The 15,790-nt window shown below is 33.8% G+C and overlaps 2 protein-coding genes across 5 annotated transcripts; one reads left to right on the top strand and one right to left on the bottom strand.

Annotated features, from left to right (window-relative positions):
- The first annotated feature begins 1,749 nt into the window (after positions 1-1,749).
- Positions 1,750-10,241, top strand: LOC105795120 (dynamin-related protein 3A). Of its 2 annotated transcripts, none has more exons than XM_012624606.2 (20): positions 1,750-2,280; positions 2,722-3,004; positions 3,099-3,127; positions 3,221-3,322; positions 4,050-4,118; positions 4,206-4,265; positions 4,775-4,888; positions 4,981-5,029; positions 5,142-5,251; positions 5,716-5,808; positions 5,951-6,043; positions 6,649-6,786; positions 7,157-7,270; positions 7,374-7,469; positions 7,602-7,644; positions 7,918-8,066; positions 8,157-8,300; positions 8,859-8,911; positions 9,014-9,113; positions 9,622-10,241. In XM_012624606.2, exons 1-20 carry the CDS (start codon positions 1,912-1,914, stop codon positions 9,898-9,900), a joined length of 2,487 nt encoding a protein of 828 aa, XP_012480060.1. In that variant the 5' UTR covers positions 1,750-1,911; the 3' UTR covers positions 9,901-10,241. The 2 variants fall into 2 exon arrangements, with proteins under 2 accessions (XP_012480060.1, XP_052484614.1); XM_052628654.1 differs by lacking the exon at positions 1,750-2,280 and adding an exon at positions 2,294-2,613.
- A 341-nt stretch (positions 10,242-10,582) lies between these two features.
- LOC105795122 (GATA transcription factor 19) lies at positions 10,583-15,718 on the bottom strand. 3 transcript variants are annotated; one of them, XM_012624610.2, is made up of 11 exons: positions 15,343-15,718; positions 14,196-14,282; positions 13,975-14,108; positions 12,939-13,031; positions 12,734-12,839; positions 12,272-12,331; positions 12,061-12,129; positions 11,744-11,812; positions 11,488-11,556; positions 10,940-11,017; positions 10,583-10,850 (listed from the first exon to the last, which is right to left on the bottom strand). In XM_012624610.2, exons 1-11 carry the CDS (start codon positions 15,565-15,567, stop codon positions 10,803-10,805), a joined length of 1,038 nt encoding a protein of 345 aa, XP_012480064.1. In that variant the 5' UTR covers positions 15,568-15,718; the 3' UTR covers positions 10,583-10,802. The 3 variants fall into 3 exon arrangements, with proteins under 3 accessions (XP_012480064.1, XP_052484615.1, XP_012480063.1); XM_052628655.1 differs by having other exon boundaries at positions 12,734-12,848; positions 14,202-14,282; XM_012624609.2 differs by having other exon boundaries at positions 12,734-12,848; positions 15,343-15,717.
- Between the last annotated feature and the right edge of the window lie 72 nt (positions 15,719-15,790).

Genomic DNA, 15,790 nt, shown 5'->3' with positions numbered 1-15,790 from the left:
CATATTATTACATGTTTAATGTCATATTAACTTACATGTTTAAATTATTTTAATTAAAATATATTTAATATTAATTATTTCAAGTTTTCATTTATAGTATCATATATTATGATTTGAGTAAATTCATATAAGAATATTAATTATTAAGAATTTTATTAAATTATATATTTTAATTATAATATATTTAATAATAATTATGTTAATTTATATTTTACAATATCATATATTATGATTTGAGTAAATTCATATAAGAATATTAATTATTAAGAATTTTATTAAATTATATATTTTAATTATAATATATTTAATAATAATTATGTTTAAATATGATTAAATTATTTATTATTGATATTAATAATCTTATTAAAATTTAAATAACAATAACAATAATAATTTACCAAAACAAATTTCGCTAATTATTAAGAATTTTATTAAATTATATATTTTAATTAAAATATATTTAATAATAATTATGTTTAAATATGATTAAAATATTTATTATTGATAATAATAATCTTATTAAAATTTAAATAACAATAACAATAATCATTTACCAAAATAAATTTATGCTAAGGGTATTCTAGTCATTTTAGTTTTTTCCATTATGCTATTACACCTCTATTCCATTCAACCAAACACAATATTACTATTACGCCTCTATTCCATTACATTCAACCAAACAGTTGATTTGCTATTACACCTCTAATCCAATACAGCGAACCAAACGCACCTTTACAGTTGAAACTGATTAATACTATAAATAAATTAAAAATAAAAAAAATTAGATTAGAATTGACTTCCTACCTTACTGAAAAGGCCTCAATATTTCTTTTCAACATGGGAAGCCAGAAAAATGTTAGTGAAAGTATTATGATTATCTTTGTATTAATAATTAGATTATATTTTATCCCTTTTATTAATAGAATAGTGAATTAGTCTCTCTATGTTAAATCAAAGAGTAAACTAGTCATTTTGTTAAAAGCTTCATCCATTTATACAGCTTTAAAACTCATCCCTATATATTATGATGAGGTACACATAACACGCCACATGTAATTATTATCTTGTCAACCACGTTGATTTTTAACAATTAAAATAGATGAAATTTTGAACATGAATAATGAATTTATATATTAATTGTAATTTTTTTGAGTAAATATAACAAAATGCAATTTAATCTATAACAAAGATGCTTCAATGGTCATGTTTTTTTTATTGTCCAAAGTATTCCATAGACAAGTCCAATGATTAACCCTTCACGTTCGATAGGCCTATTAAAGCGGTATATGCTAGTCATTAGATTTAAAACTACTCCATACTTAGGACGAGAATCGATTTAACCACTGATTAATATAAAAAGAGATCATTATTATCTCACCTAAATCTGGTGATTATAGTCATAACAAATATATTTTTAGGGTGAGTTTAAATGGGAGGTGTATTTAGTGTGAAAATAGCGGTGGTGATAAGATTAAATACTATAGTATGAGATAAAAAATAAACTAAATGTCTCGCACCACATCCAATCGCTTACCTAAACCCACATTTAAGGTTCATATTGTTTTTAGAAGAGTAATATTACACCTAAAGAAACATACTACTGTAGTTATATTAAACTTTTTGAGACGGTAATTACCTTTTTTTTTTGTCAATCAGACTGTAATTATTAAGAGAGTAATATTATATTTATATTTATATGTATTTAAAATAAAAGGCAAATTATATTGTAATTTAAAAAGGAGAAAAAAGAAAAAGAAAGAAACACTGTGCCTTGATCAGATATTCAATCCCTCTCTCTCATTTGTTTCAATCAACATCTCTATCTAAAAAAAATCCAAAACCCTAAGATTCATAAAAAAATCATCTCTAAATCTCTGGTATTTTCTTTCAATCCGTTAATCATTTAAATCAATGGCTGAAGAAGCAGCAGTAGCATCGACGCCGCCTCAATCATCTGCGGCGCCGTTGGGATCTTCCGTTATACCGTTAGTGAACAAGCTACAAGACATATTCGCTAAACTTGGTAGCCAGTCCACTATAGAGTTGCCGCAGGTGGCGGTGGTTGGAAGCCAGAGCAGTGGCAAGTCCAGTGTGCTAGAGTCGCTAGTTGGCCGTGATTTCTTGCCTCGTGGTTCCGATATATGCACGCGTCGCCCTCTTGTCCTTCAGCTTCTCCAGACCAAGCGTAAACCTGATGGTTCTGAGGAAGAATATGGCGAGTTTCTTCACTTGCCTGGCAAGCGCTTCTATGACTTCTCTGAGATTCGCAGGGAGATTCAGGTTCTGTCTTGCTTGTTATGATTGAGAAGAGCAGAAGTTAGCAATTTTATTATCATTTTCCCCTTTTCAAACTGCTTGTAAGGTTTATTGGAATTGTAAGATTAAACATTGAAGCGAGAAACATTTTAATTGGGTGACATTTGAAATTTCTGGTTTCTAGAGGTGCCTCTGCTATTTTTTGCTTTCACATAAAATCCTTTGGGTTATAGAAGAAAGATACCCAATTTCCATAGGCTTAGGTGGATAGTCACAGTGAGCGGAAGATACAACCTCTTAATTTACATGTTCTTGGTTTCTCTCCCCTTGGTTCTCTGCAATATCCCTTTTTTGCTTGTAAGTTATATTAGGTTTGAAGTTTAAGAGATCAAGAAAGAAGGCATTTACGTGTGTGTGTTTAAATATTAAAAAATGAAAAATGTCTGAAGTCTCAATTAATTGCAGGCTGAGACGGATAGGGAGGCTGGAGGAAACAAAGGTGTTTCTGACAAGCAGATTCGACTTAAGATTTTCTCGCCAAATGTTCTTGATATCACTCTCGTGGATTTGCCTGGAATCACAAAGGTTCCCGTGGGTGACCAGCCCTCTGACATTGAAGCTCGAATAAGAACAATGATTATGTCATACATTAAACAGCCAAGCTGTCTGATTATAGCTGTTACTCCTGCAAATTCTGACTTAGCAAATTCTGATGCGCTTCAAATTGCTGGAAATGCTGATCCTGATGGTAAATTATATGATCAAAATCCCAACTTCTGCATTCGAGTTGCTGTTTAATATATTTTTTAATTGAATTCTTTAGCAAATTTTCTTTTGGGCAGGTTATAGAACCATTGGTGTAATCACAAAGGTGCACATTTGAATATGAAATCTCTTTTAAAATTAATGACGTGACCTATATTAGCTGTTCTAGGTTTCTGATTACTTTTGGACTATGAATCAGTTGGATATAATGGACAGAGGTACTGATGCTCGTAATCTGCTGCTTGGGAAAGTGATTCCCCTTCGACTTGGTTACATAGGTGTTGTGAATCGTAGTCAAGAGGTAACTATAAAACCTTACATAATTGAAGATGCTGTTACTCCTTTTAAATAAATTATTCTGAGTACATTGTTAATGTGTATGATTTATCATTCCTAGAGTTTTCTAAAGTTTATGCCATATTCTTTACTTCAAGATGCTCTAAAGGCTTTTTGGTCTTTATTCATATTGTTTCCTCGAATTAGAACATATATTAGTTTTTCCTGCCATTTTAGATGGTAGGATCTTCCTGATTATTTACATGTCCTGTCATTTTCTTTTGTTGTCATATGCCATACTTCCCTATTTGTTTCAAATGGTGTTTGATATCCTTGACTTATGTTCTAGGCAACCTGAAGTATGTTTAGCATAGATCAAGGCAAAGCTTGAATTTGGTAAACCTAGATGACTAGTCAAAGGCATCAAATTCAAAGCAGAATCATTATAATGTTTTTAAGGGGAAAAAGCCAAGTATACGGCTGATTTAGAGAAAAAGATACTAAAGACATTTAAAATTTTGAAAATGGCTGGTCAATAGATCAGGAAGCGACTGAAAAAATGTACACAAGCTTTTTTATGGGCAACTCTCGGTCTCAGAAAACCCTTGTACATCTTTCCCTCCACAAATTATCATAGTTTTGCTTCTTGATGATCTCTACTTTGATCTTATATTCATATACTGCTTCTCAGGTATCTTATTTTACTAGTGTGCCAATAATTTGATTGCACTCTTAATTTATTCTCTAAACAGGATATTTTACTCAACCGGAGTATCAAGGATGCCCTTGTGGCAGAGGAACAGTTCTTCCGTAGTCGTCCAGTATGGCTAAACCAACCTTTAACTATTGGTCCTGGTTTGATACAGTTTCCAGTCAATTTGCTTATGTTTTTTTTAATTTGTACGTAGGTATATAATGGTTTAGCTGATCGTTGTGGTGTACCTCAGTTGGCGAAGAAGCTGAACCAGGTAAAATATTTGCAAGATGAAGTTTTCATAAGCTTTATGGAATATAACTCAATTTCACATGTCAATGCTTTGTTCTAGCTATAAATATTCAGCTGCCTATGAACCTTCGGCTACTTTTCCCTCACTTCATATAAATATTTACATATCCTGTCCGTGTATTTATTCCCTTGTTTGTGCTACACATTTGGTGGGGAAAAAAAATCTCGATTAACTTCCAACTAGATTAGAACATGAACCTATTATGAACTTTGGATCGTTACAGCCTACCTAGATCAATACTATGCAGGCTTATTTATATTATCTCAAACATTCCTGCTTTCAGTGTACCTTTTACCTGAATCAAGTCGTCTGCATGCTCATAAGATTTGTTGAAGGGTTTATGCTAGTTGAGGACTTATTTGCATCCTCTTTGTTGAGCATTAAAAAGAGACATGCATGCATGGCATTAGGGAGATTTCTTTATTTCTTTTATCGCTTTGCTGAGTCTTTTTGTGCTGTTTCTTGTGTAGATTTTAGTACAACATATCAAGGCAATACTTCCTGGGCTGAAATCACGCATTAGTTCTGCATTGGTTTCTGTGGCGAAGGAGCATGCAAGCTATGGAGAAATCACTGAATCAAAGGCATGTATATTTGTTCATTTAGCATGAACTTGGTTGTGCAAAAATCATCTGAAATAATTTTTTAAGACAAGACTATGGTTTTGTACCTATAGGCTGGTCAGGGAGCTCTTCTACTGAATATTCTTTCGAAATACTGTGAGGGTAAATGTTTTGTTTGGCTTTCTGTAAATTTCTTATTAATATTCTGAATCACCTATTATTACATTCCACTATGTTGGTATGATACCATGAATCAATGCTATGTTGGAAACAGCATTCTCATCAATGGTTGAGGGGAAAAATGAAGAAATGTCTACGTCTGAGCTGTCTGGTGGAGCAAGGATTCATTACATTTTCCAATCAATCTTTGTTAAGAGCTTAGAGGTGTGTAGTCTGATATTTATGCCTTCGATATTTGAATGCCCTTTTACTCTGAGGATCTTTTGCTAAGCTGCATTTCTTTTCCATTCCGTGTTAGAGGTCCATTTATTATACATCTCTTTTATCTTCAGGGTAGTTCGTCACATCATTGTACAAAAATTTTACTCACCAATGTGATTGTGCACAAGTTGTCTGCAAGGACAGGATGCTTAAAATATATATGACAAAACCTGATCAATATAAGTGGTTATCTGGTTTCATGATGTTAATTTCTCACCTTCCCTTTTTTCTGGAAATAAAATAGAACTTTCTAACTTTTGCCATGGCACTGTTTCATGTAAAACACAGACATTAGTTTTACATTGCGACTCTAGAATTGCTCAGATGTGCCTCTGAACAAGAGCCTTTATGTAAATACTTTTGCCTGATGCTGGTTTTGAGTTTGCGATTAACTGATTTTTGTACAGGAGGTTGATCCATGTGAAGGCTTGACTGACGATGACATTCGAACTGCTATTCAGAATGCAACTGGTCCTAGATCTGCACTATTTGTACCTGAAGTATGTTCTACGTTAAATTATTTTATCTAAGAATATTCTTTTTCTCTTATAGGAATCTGAATTGCTGTTTTCCAAACTGTTGCCTGGAATTCTTTTATGTTAAACTTGGTGCATATTGTTGTACTTCAACTTTGATGTATAGGTCCCGTTTGAAGTGCTTGTTAGAAGGCAAATAGCACGTTTGCTAGATCCAAGTCTTCAATGTGCCAGGTTCATATATGATGAGTTAATAAAGGTGATTTATGTTCCAGATTATCAATGTCTGTCTCACAGCTTTATTTTTATATATATATATATATATTCTCATCTTAAAAATAATTTCAACTCATTTTTGAAATTTGAAAACACGTTTGTTAAATGAAAATTAAAATCTATTTCCAAAAATGAAAATATGATGGTATCTATTTTCTTAAATTAGAAACATGAGAAAAGAATTAAAAATTCGACGCTTATATAGACTTGAACTAGGGCAAGGGATCTGATATTTTAAGTTAATGAAAGAAAATATATTTTGTGTTTATATGAATTTAAATTAGGATCAATTCATTAATTAAATTTAAAGTTCAAACACCCTTGTTTCAACTTTTCCAATTTTGCAGAACTTTAGTGCAAACAACTCTCTTCTTTACCTCTAAATTTCCCACATGTATATATTTCTTTCATTTTCCAAAGATCAATTTTTAATTTTTCAATCAAACACGTTTTCTGTAGTGTTTTTTTCAATCGAACACATTTTCTTTAGTGTTTTCCATTTTCAAAGAGAATGAAAATGAAAATGACCTCTATTTTCTAAAACCAAACACACTCTTAAGTTTTCTAATGAAATTGTTTTGTATCCAGATTAGCCATCGCTGTATGATGAATGAACTGCAGCGATTTCCTGTTCTGAGGAAACATATGGACCAAGTTGTTGGAAATTTTCTCCAAGAAGGTCTCGAACCATCTGAGACAATGATAGGACATATGATTGAAATGGAGGTATGGTTTTGCTAATTGAGTTTGAGTTAGTATTTGTTACACTGGCAGTGTACTTTTTTTATTCCACAAGCAACCTTAAAAAATTGCCATGTGTCATTTTCTTAATATTTTTTTTATATTTTACTATACCCCTATAGGACATGTGTCAATCCCTTGACCCTACTTGTGGAATCTAAAAACTCCACTGCCAGTGTACCAAATATTTTCCCATTTAGTTTTTTATTATTTTATGTTTCTGTTCCTAATTGTGTGTATAAATCATGAACTCGGTAAAGTTGATGTGCAACACTTGTTATACTCGTATGGTCTTTTCAGAGAACCTTAGACACTTGTTGTGTGATACACAATCACACACCCTTCTATTTTACAGATGGATTACATAAATACTTCCCACCCAAATTTTATTGGTGGGAGCAAGGCTGTAGAGCTTGCCAATCAGCAGATAAGGAATTCAAGGGTTCATTTGCCTGTATCTAAAGCAAAGGTAGTTCTCTACTAGTGGTCATTTCTCTGGTATAATTGCTTTTATTTATTCCTATTTCCTCTCGATTTTCATTCTTTCCATATTTTTTTGTTGACTTAATCAGGATGGTTTGGAGCCTGATAAGGCACCTCCTTCTGAAAAAAGCACTAAATCTTGGACTATTATTGCAAGACAAGTTAATGGAATCGCGGCTGAGCAGGCATGAATCTTTGGTTTCTGCTGCCCAATATATGCTCTCTTTCCTGCCTTTTCCATTTCACTTTTCCAATCTTTTTTCTCCCTCATCATTAGTCATCTATTAAGTACCTTCAACTTTTTACTCTGTGTGCAGGTAGTCCGTCCTGCTGCAGATGTTGAGAAAGTTCCATCCACAGGTAATACTTTTAGGCTGTCATTATGAATTAGTTAAATATGCTGTGCTAATGTCTAATGTTTTTTCTATGATTGTTGTGTGATATGATGGCCAAATATTAAGGGTTTTCTCCCTTGCTCTCGCTTAAATAAGGGGTCTGGGGGATTGCATTTTGTGAATTTGTGTTTATAATTCTGACCCAACTGTCATATAATTATCAAGCAACATAAAAGTAAAATGATGTTCTATTTGTTGGTTTCATGTAAAATGATGTTCTATATGTTGGTTTTATCAGGAAGCACAAGTGGGTTAACTTGGGGTATCTCATCAATATTTGGTAGCAGTGATAACCGCTCATCTGTGAAAGAGAGCTTGACAAACAAACCGTATACCGAACCCGCTCAAAACATGGAACATGCGTTCTCCATGATCCATTTGAAAGAGGTGAATACAGATCAATCCATTAAGGATCTTGTGTTAAATTTAAAAAATGTGTTGATTTGATCTTGACAAGATTCTTTTTATTATTTTCAGCCCCCATCTCTCTTGAGGCCTTCAGAATGTTCAGAAACTGAAGCTATTGAAATTGCTATCACCAAATTGCTCTTAAGATCATACTATGATATTGTCAGGAAGAATATAGAGGACTCTGTGCCTAAAGCAATTATGCACTTCTTGGTAAGTTTTAGACTGAGTAGGTTTGCCAATCACATTTCCTTTTGTCTTTTTTTTTTCTTATTTTATCCTTGTTCTCATTTAAATTCCTGATAACTAAAATTCCAAAAAGCTTTATGGTGTTCTAATTAGGAGAGTATATATCTTTCTATTCTGGCCAAATTAATTTCTATTTTTTCCTTTATATCAGGTTAGCAACTATTTGGCTTGATCTAAACAATATTTGGTGCTAATTGTGTTGATTTCCTTCCTCCACTAGTTTATTCAGGAGAGAAGTATATATCAAGCTTACCGAACAGTCTTGCTGTTTATATTGGATAATGTGTTTTAATGATAGCATACTAGACTCGAGTTACATGGTTGTATGCTTGTCCAAATAAAGAATGGATCTAGCCAGTTCGTTCAAAAGTTTGCTCGAGTTTTAAGAGGTTATAGTTGCTATATGTTTCTTATGTTGGAGCCTTAAAATGTTGTAGTTTATTGCTAACAATAGTTTGTGATGCATTGTTAAGTTAAAGCATTTCATGAGTATTAATATCTGTCGATAATATCTATATCCAGGTCAACCATTCAAAACGTGAACTTCACAATGTCTTTATCAGAAAGCTTTACAGGTGACGTAGAGCTTTGTGTAATTTGACTTGATTTTAATTATTTATCCTTTTGACACTCTGTTGACTGATGAGTATCCTGTATGTTTTATGATCCCAAAACAGAGAAAACCTGTTTGAAGAAATGTTACAGGAACCTGATGAGATCGCTTCTAAGAGAAAACGTACTCGAGAAACACTCCGAGTTCTCCAACAGGCATTCAGGGTGGGTTTTCTTGACTGCATATTGACATTTCAACATATTATAGTCTCTAGAATGGTCACGAGAGTTTTTCATCTGTTCGTTAAGAGACATGCCAAAACTATCTTTTTTATTGTTTACATGCAGGGGGGGGGGGTGTCTGGCAGCGGTCTGGCCCCCCTAAAATATAAATTCCACTTTTTAAGTTTTATAAAAATTTAATTTAGTAAAAGGTAAAATCAGACCCCCTCCTTCCAAAAGTGATAAAATTTTGATTCAGTCTTTTAAAAATTATAAAGATATAAGTTACTAAAATTGTGAAATTGCATTTTAGCTCATAAAAATATACAATTTAATTCCGTTCCTCCACAAAGATTTTCTGGTTTCACCCCTTTACATGTGTGTCAACTTATCATCACATTACCTGATTACTTCATGGCTGATGCTCTACTAAATTTTGGTTTCCTCAACATGAATTTCATATGGAAGTTGCAGCCACATTTACTGTTTTTTCTTTTACCCTTTTGAATAGACATTGGACGAATTGCCATTGGAAGCTGAAACAGTAGAGAGGGGATACAGTTTGGGTTCTGATCTAACAGGCCTGCCAAAGATCCACGGGCTGCCGACATCATCAATGTATTCTACAAGTAGTGGTTCAAATGACTCCTATGCAGCTTCTCCTAAACACACAAAATCTCGCAAATCATCCCACTCAGGGGAACTACAGTCACACGTGTATGCTAGTTCAGGTTCAAATGGAAATGGACGCAGTTACATGCCGGGCCTCTATCCTGCAGTTGATCTGTAAGCTGTTTGAATGTGCAATTGTGCATGTCGATCCCGTTTCTTTTATCACATATAAATGCATTATATTCATTTTCTCCCATATTTCTTTGGAATTCTTCCAACAAAAGCCGGTGTATTGGAAATTGATGTTAAAATTTCAAAGCTAGATGCCTGTAAGTCGGGCAATTATGCGTTTGCTTTTTGCTCAACATGTTTTCCTATTGTTCTACTACCATAATATAGGGTTCTAACTGAATTTGTTTATTGCTTCCGAAAGAATAATGGACCTGAGAAACTCGCTTTTTTTTCTCTTTCTCAGGAAGTATAGTTTTTACGTTATATATAACTATTCTTTTTGCAGTCTCTCATTACCCCAATATTTGTTGACACAGCCCTACAGTTTGGGTATGAACTATGAATGTATTCAGATCAAGAATGATAGCATTGATGTTTGTATCCAATTTTATTTCATTTCATTAGAACTAATGTAAATTTTATTGCCCAACCTTGGACTATGATGATTTGGGGGAAAAAAAAAACAAAAAAAGCAATCATCAATAGCTGGCAAACTGTTATTTCAGTGCACTCATAAATTAATTTGAATACATCTGTAGCTCCCTTTATTACTTGTTTTAGCTCACTCGAGAAAGGCTATGTCCCATTATTAATTGGACACAATTACATCGACTTAATGGAGGGTCAGAAAGAAGGAAAGCACCAAATATTATATTTATTCACATTATAATTATAACAAAATATCAAAGGGGAAAAAAGGAGACGACTGTATTGATTTTAGCAATTCAATTACAAGGGAATGATCCCGATCCTGTGTCTATGAACAACAGATCTCCGGAAACCTATAGTTAGTCGATATCAGTGCTGGCTGATCAAAACATGTCAAAACCAAATCAAACCTCCATCTTTTTAAGTCCCAGGCCACAAGGTCACGATGTTGCTATCATCAATGTCAACCTGTAAGTTTTATTTTCATGAATTTGACTATGAAGTTAAGAAGTTCACTTAAGGTATATGTTGAAGCTAGGTTGCTAAAAGACCACTACCTGTTCATCAAAATGTGAAGGTATCTCAAAATCCGACCCTGAAGCATCAGCAAGCTCTTCTAGTGTTTCCTGTATGTCCTGATGTAACGTAAACAATCTTAAGAGAGTTCCTCACGAATTTTCCCTTATGAAATTCATTTACCAGGTAAAAGTACTATAAAAACTCTTATACTAAGAGTCAGATTGCATTTTGCCCACTTTACTAAAAAAAGTTAGGCAAATTAGCCACTGTACGTTAGATAAAGAAAAGGATCATTTCTATTAAAAATATCATCTATTTCTACAGTTAAAAATTCGCACACTGACTTAATAACCAAACAATTACATGTGACATGCCACGTATATCTCATTTTGACATACAATGACCAATTTTTAACAGTAGAAACGGATGAACTATTTAACAGAATGACCAATTTACAGTTTGATCTTAACACATTGGGAGTAATTTGCGCATATTTTAATAGAGGGCAAAAAATACAATTTGACTCCTAGTACAAGAGCTTCCATCGTATTTTTACCACTTAAACAGTGTGTGACCAAAAGAATACCTCGTTATCAAGGTTGACTGAGGAATTCTCCACGTGGATGAGAAAAGGATGTGAATTTTGTGCGAATTCCTGCATATCAGTGGACAATATTTGGTGAATCAACAAAATCGGATCATTGGCAACCTGATAATGAGCAAAAATGCAATCCCTTGCAACTCGATATCGCAAGTTTGAAATATAATGTCCTACTAGAATCTGCCAGAAAATTTAAAATCACAAGATAAATCCCTCCAACCACCATTAATAGAATTCTTACCTGCTCGTTTGATGTTATTAAATGATTTTCAGAATCCATAGGTACAGGCTTCTTCTCTTGTGGGCTTCCCTGATGACAGAAAATGGAAAGCAAAGAATTATGCCACATTGAAGAAGCATCACTGATCTGTGTTTCGTAGTTAACATTGTTTCTATTTATGAAACAAATGTGCATTAGACAGGACAAACAGGACAACCAACCAAAAATAAAACATAGCTAAAAATAACCGCATTGTCCTTAATGCATCGACAGAATTTGCACTTGCAAATTATCATGTTACAGCTATGTTCATCTTAAGTGACCCAGGAAATCAATACCTGCTCATCATTATTGGCAAAAGAATTTTCTGGTTCCAAAGTTGAAGGCTTAATATCAGTTGGAGTTTCCTGCGAGATAAAAGGACTTAATGCTGAACTAAATAAAATGTCCATCAGGTTCAAAAACTGAACATGAAATTGCTCAAATTAGATGAAGAAAAGTGACCCTATGGGTAGTGAACAAGAACACGTTAGATCTCCATATACATACCAGCTCCTTTGAATCAAAGTGAGTACTCCTGCCTCCTTTTCTAAGATCTCTCAGTGTTCCCTTGAAATTAAAAAATAAAATAAACAATAAGAAAAAAAACTAGTATTGTGCCTACAGCCTACTAGTAAATTCAACATCGGGGAAAAATCAGGTTGATTACAGAAATAAGTATCATGCCAAAGAGATTCAATAAGAAATGGTAAGAGCAGGGGAATGGCCACTGCATTATATAAGGCAATAAGTTAAACTCCTTCCAATAGAAAGGGAAATCAATGCCCAAAATATCTCAAGTAAGAATATAATCCGTAAACTGACAAAATCTAGTAGAACATAATAAACTTCATCATTAAACTAAATTCAAATTTGAATGTCTTCAACCTTGCATAAAAAGTGAACAAAATTAATTATAAGTAAATGAGAAAAGAAGCTGCATAGGTACGCATCTGACTATTCTACACCAACCTTGTTTGCCCACATAAGGCCACAAGCATTGCAAAGTGTTCTGGGACCAGCTGGCCCCCTACGCATTGCCGGGGTTAACTTCTCATTGATCCCACAGTGTTGACAACTACGCAAGCTTATAAGAAAAGGAACAAAACAAGAAAAAACACCTTCAACACAATTAACATCAACAAGAAATAAACAAAGTAAGCTCCTTCAAACTTACACAGAGTCAGGGGTGTCATCACTTTGATCACAGCTTCCTTCACCTGAGTTAGAGTCCTTGACTGATGCAAACTGACCATTCTTACGATGCATCCTTGTGGAAGATACAAGTTATAATAGTAGATATTAGTCAAAAAGTATTAATTGTAGAGATTTTAGGACCTTGATTTTAGGCCAGATTTTAAGCTTCATTTTAGGACAAACTTTAGGAGGAGGAGTTTCCTGCTAGTTTCCTAGTGTATATTGGCTGTACTTGTGTATAAATACTTAGGCCAGATTTTAAGCTTCATTTTAGGACAAACTTTAGGAAGAGGAGTTTCCTGCTAGTTTCCTAGTGTATATTGGCAGTACTTGTGTATAAATACATAAGCTTGTAACATTGTTTTAAGATAGGCTATTCAATAAAATAATATGTTTTTTCAGAATCCTAGCAAACAAGAAAATTAGAAGTGCACTTGGAAAACTTGTGAACAAACAATAAAAGTGCTTTTGGATGAGATAGAGCCTAATTTACCAGCTTAAGGAAAATTGGCACATTTGTAGATCACTAGCATGCAAATCTTATTTCTTTTTTTCTTTAGCAGCTCATCTCTAGAGAATGTGATAAACTTTTAAGGTCCAAAGTGAAAGCTTATCCTTACAGAACCCACCTATCTAGTAGAACTACCAAAGGTAAAGGTAACAAAGCCTAGACTATGCACCAATGATATTTTAAGAGGAACACATCAAGCATCCAGGAGACCTAAAAGTTGAGATGTCAAAAACAGTTTGGTTAAGGACCATAAAGCTATTTTCTAATAGCTTACAAACTTCAGTAAATAAGGGCAATAGTGATGCTCCAAAAAGAAATATGCAAGCATAACCAAGACTTGAAAGAATAGACCTCATAAAATATCATGATTCAAGAGCAAAGGCAGTAAGCTTTATCACATGAACAAGCTAATTAGCTTATTGAACTTGTTACAAGTAAAAATCCCAGTTGAGCTACAAGTCCTAGAGCCTAAGAATTACTTATCAACAAAAACAAGGCAACTTACCTCTGAGCAACCTCTTTTCGGCAAGTATAGCGTATTTTCTTTTCAAAGCATCTCTCTTTCCGCTTCTCACGAAATCTGACTAGCGAGGCAATTCTTCGGGAAATCTTTGAACCTCGTGAAGAGTCACCTACAACCTTGAACATATTTTAAGGAAATATTAGCAACCAAACCCATATATTCAAGTAAATTTTGCAGAGCAATGTCATATGCATATAAGATACCTTGACCTTTTCTTGTAGTAGGAACTCGGAGCTGGGCACATTAATTGATGTATCACATCCTCCCAGTAGTAGTAAAACTGCCTGGACCTATGAAATCAATGCAAGCAAAGGCACATACAAAACTCAGTTACTCAAAAGAGTTTAAGTATATTTCCTCATGCTTTATTTACAGCTGAATCAATGACAAAAAGAATTGGTTTTCACTACCTAGCTAAAACCCCTTTCCCAGCTAACAGGGAAAAGTAAGCATATAATGGGTAACAGAGGTCAGCTAATATGTGTAACATAAAATTTGAAAAAGAAAATCCCATTTTATATGTTCAAAATAAGGAAAACTTTTTCAAGCATACCGATATGACCTTCAGTAACACCTTAAGGGTGTGTTTATCATTGACGTTGAAAACCACTTTTCAACCCAAACCATGATTTCAAACCAAAAAATTTGGTAAACAAGCAGCTTTTCAAACCAAACCTTGATTTTAATTTGGGATTCTAAGCCAAGCCAAATTTTTTATCTTTTGGCTTATGGAAAAGTGCTTTTCAATAAAATTACTTTTTCATACCCTTGTTAAATATTCTACTTCTCAACATAAAGTCTTAAATAGACATTTTATCTTCCCTAAAGCACTTATAGACAGCAATGGTAAACACTATCAAATTTTTCTAAAGCACTTTTTCACAGCACTTCTCAACCTCAATGTTAAACTGGCCCTAAAACTTTTATTACAGCTTGTCCACAATGGCCATCCCCATGCCAGGAAAAATGGATGATGTCAATCTCATTTACCCACCCTATGCCACAAGTGGAATAGCAGATTTAAATGCCATAACTCCACCAATGGTATGAAAGTTTTTCCCTGAAAACAGCAAGCAGAAATAGCTATCCTAACAGTATCATTCTAACAATTTGTCTGAATCCTAAAGCTGAAAGCGATTTTAGCAAAGGTAATGGATCAAACAAATTCAAAATTCTCAAGAGCTATCTTCCTCTGTTTACAGTTAAGTAAGACTAACAAAATAAAGCTACTTATCCACATAACCTTTGAACTCCCCCGCATTTCCAGATAAACAGTTTAATCCATCAATAAAACATATAAAAACTCAACATGCAACCAAAGAATTAAGAAAACCTAAAAGAAAACCAAACCTTTTCAGAAGTAACTGCGGGGAAGACGTAGACCTCACCCTCAAAAGCAATGGTGAGTTCACTGGTTCGAGTAGGTTGAACTGAACTCATGACTCCATTCATGACCGCCTTGTGAGCTCCTTTAATGTCTTTCCTCTCAAATCCTCCGTCATCATGCAGATATCCGTATGGTCTCCCTAGTAGTCCCCGTTGGTTCACTGTATCCATTGCTACACCATCAACCATTAAAAGAGAACGCCTCTATATCTCCAAGAACTTACTAAAAGAAACCTAAAACCCTAACCCTAACAATTGGAAGCTGGAAAATGAGGGGGAAAGGGACAAATAAAGCAGTTGAAAAGGGTTGATTAAATTAAACCCTAATAATGATATAGAAACAGAGTTTGTTTTAGTAGGTAAATGATATTTAAGATATTGAAAAGGTGAAGCTAAAACTAGATGATATATT

Source organism: Gossypium raimondii, chromosome 3, assembly GCF_025698545.1.
Source record: "Gossypium raimondii isolate GPD5lz chromosome 3, ASM2569854v1, whole genome shotgun sequence".
NCBI lineage: Eukaryota > Viridiplantae > Streptophyta > Magnoliopsida > Malvales > Malvaceae > Gossypium > Gossypium raimondii.
The sequence above is the reverse complement of the archived record's forward strand: the minus strand, read 5'-3'. Positions and strand labels throughout refer to the sequence as shown.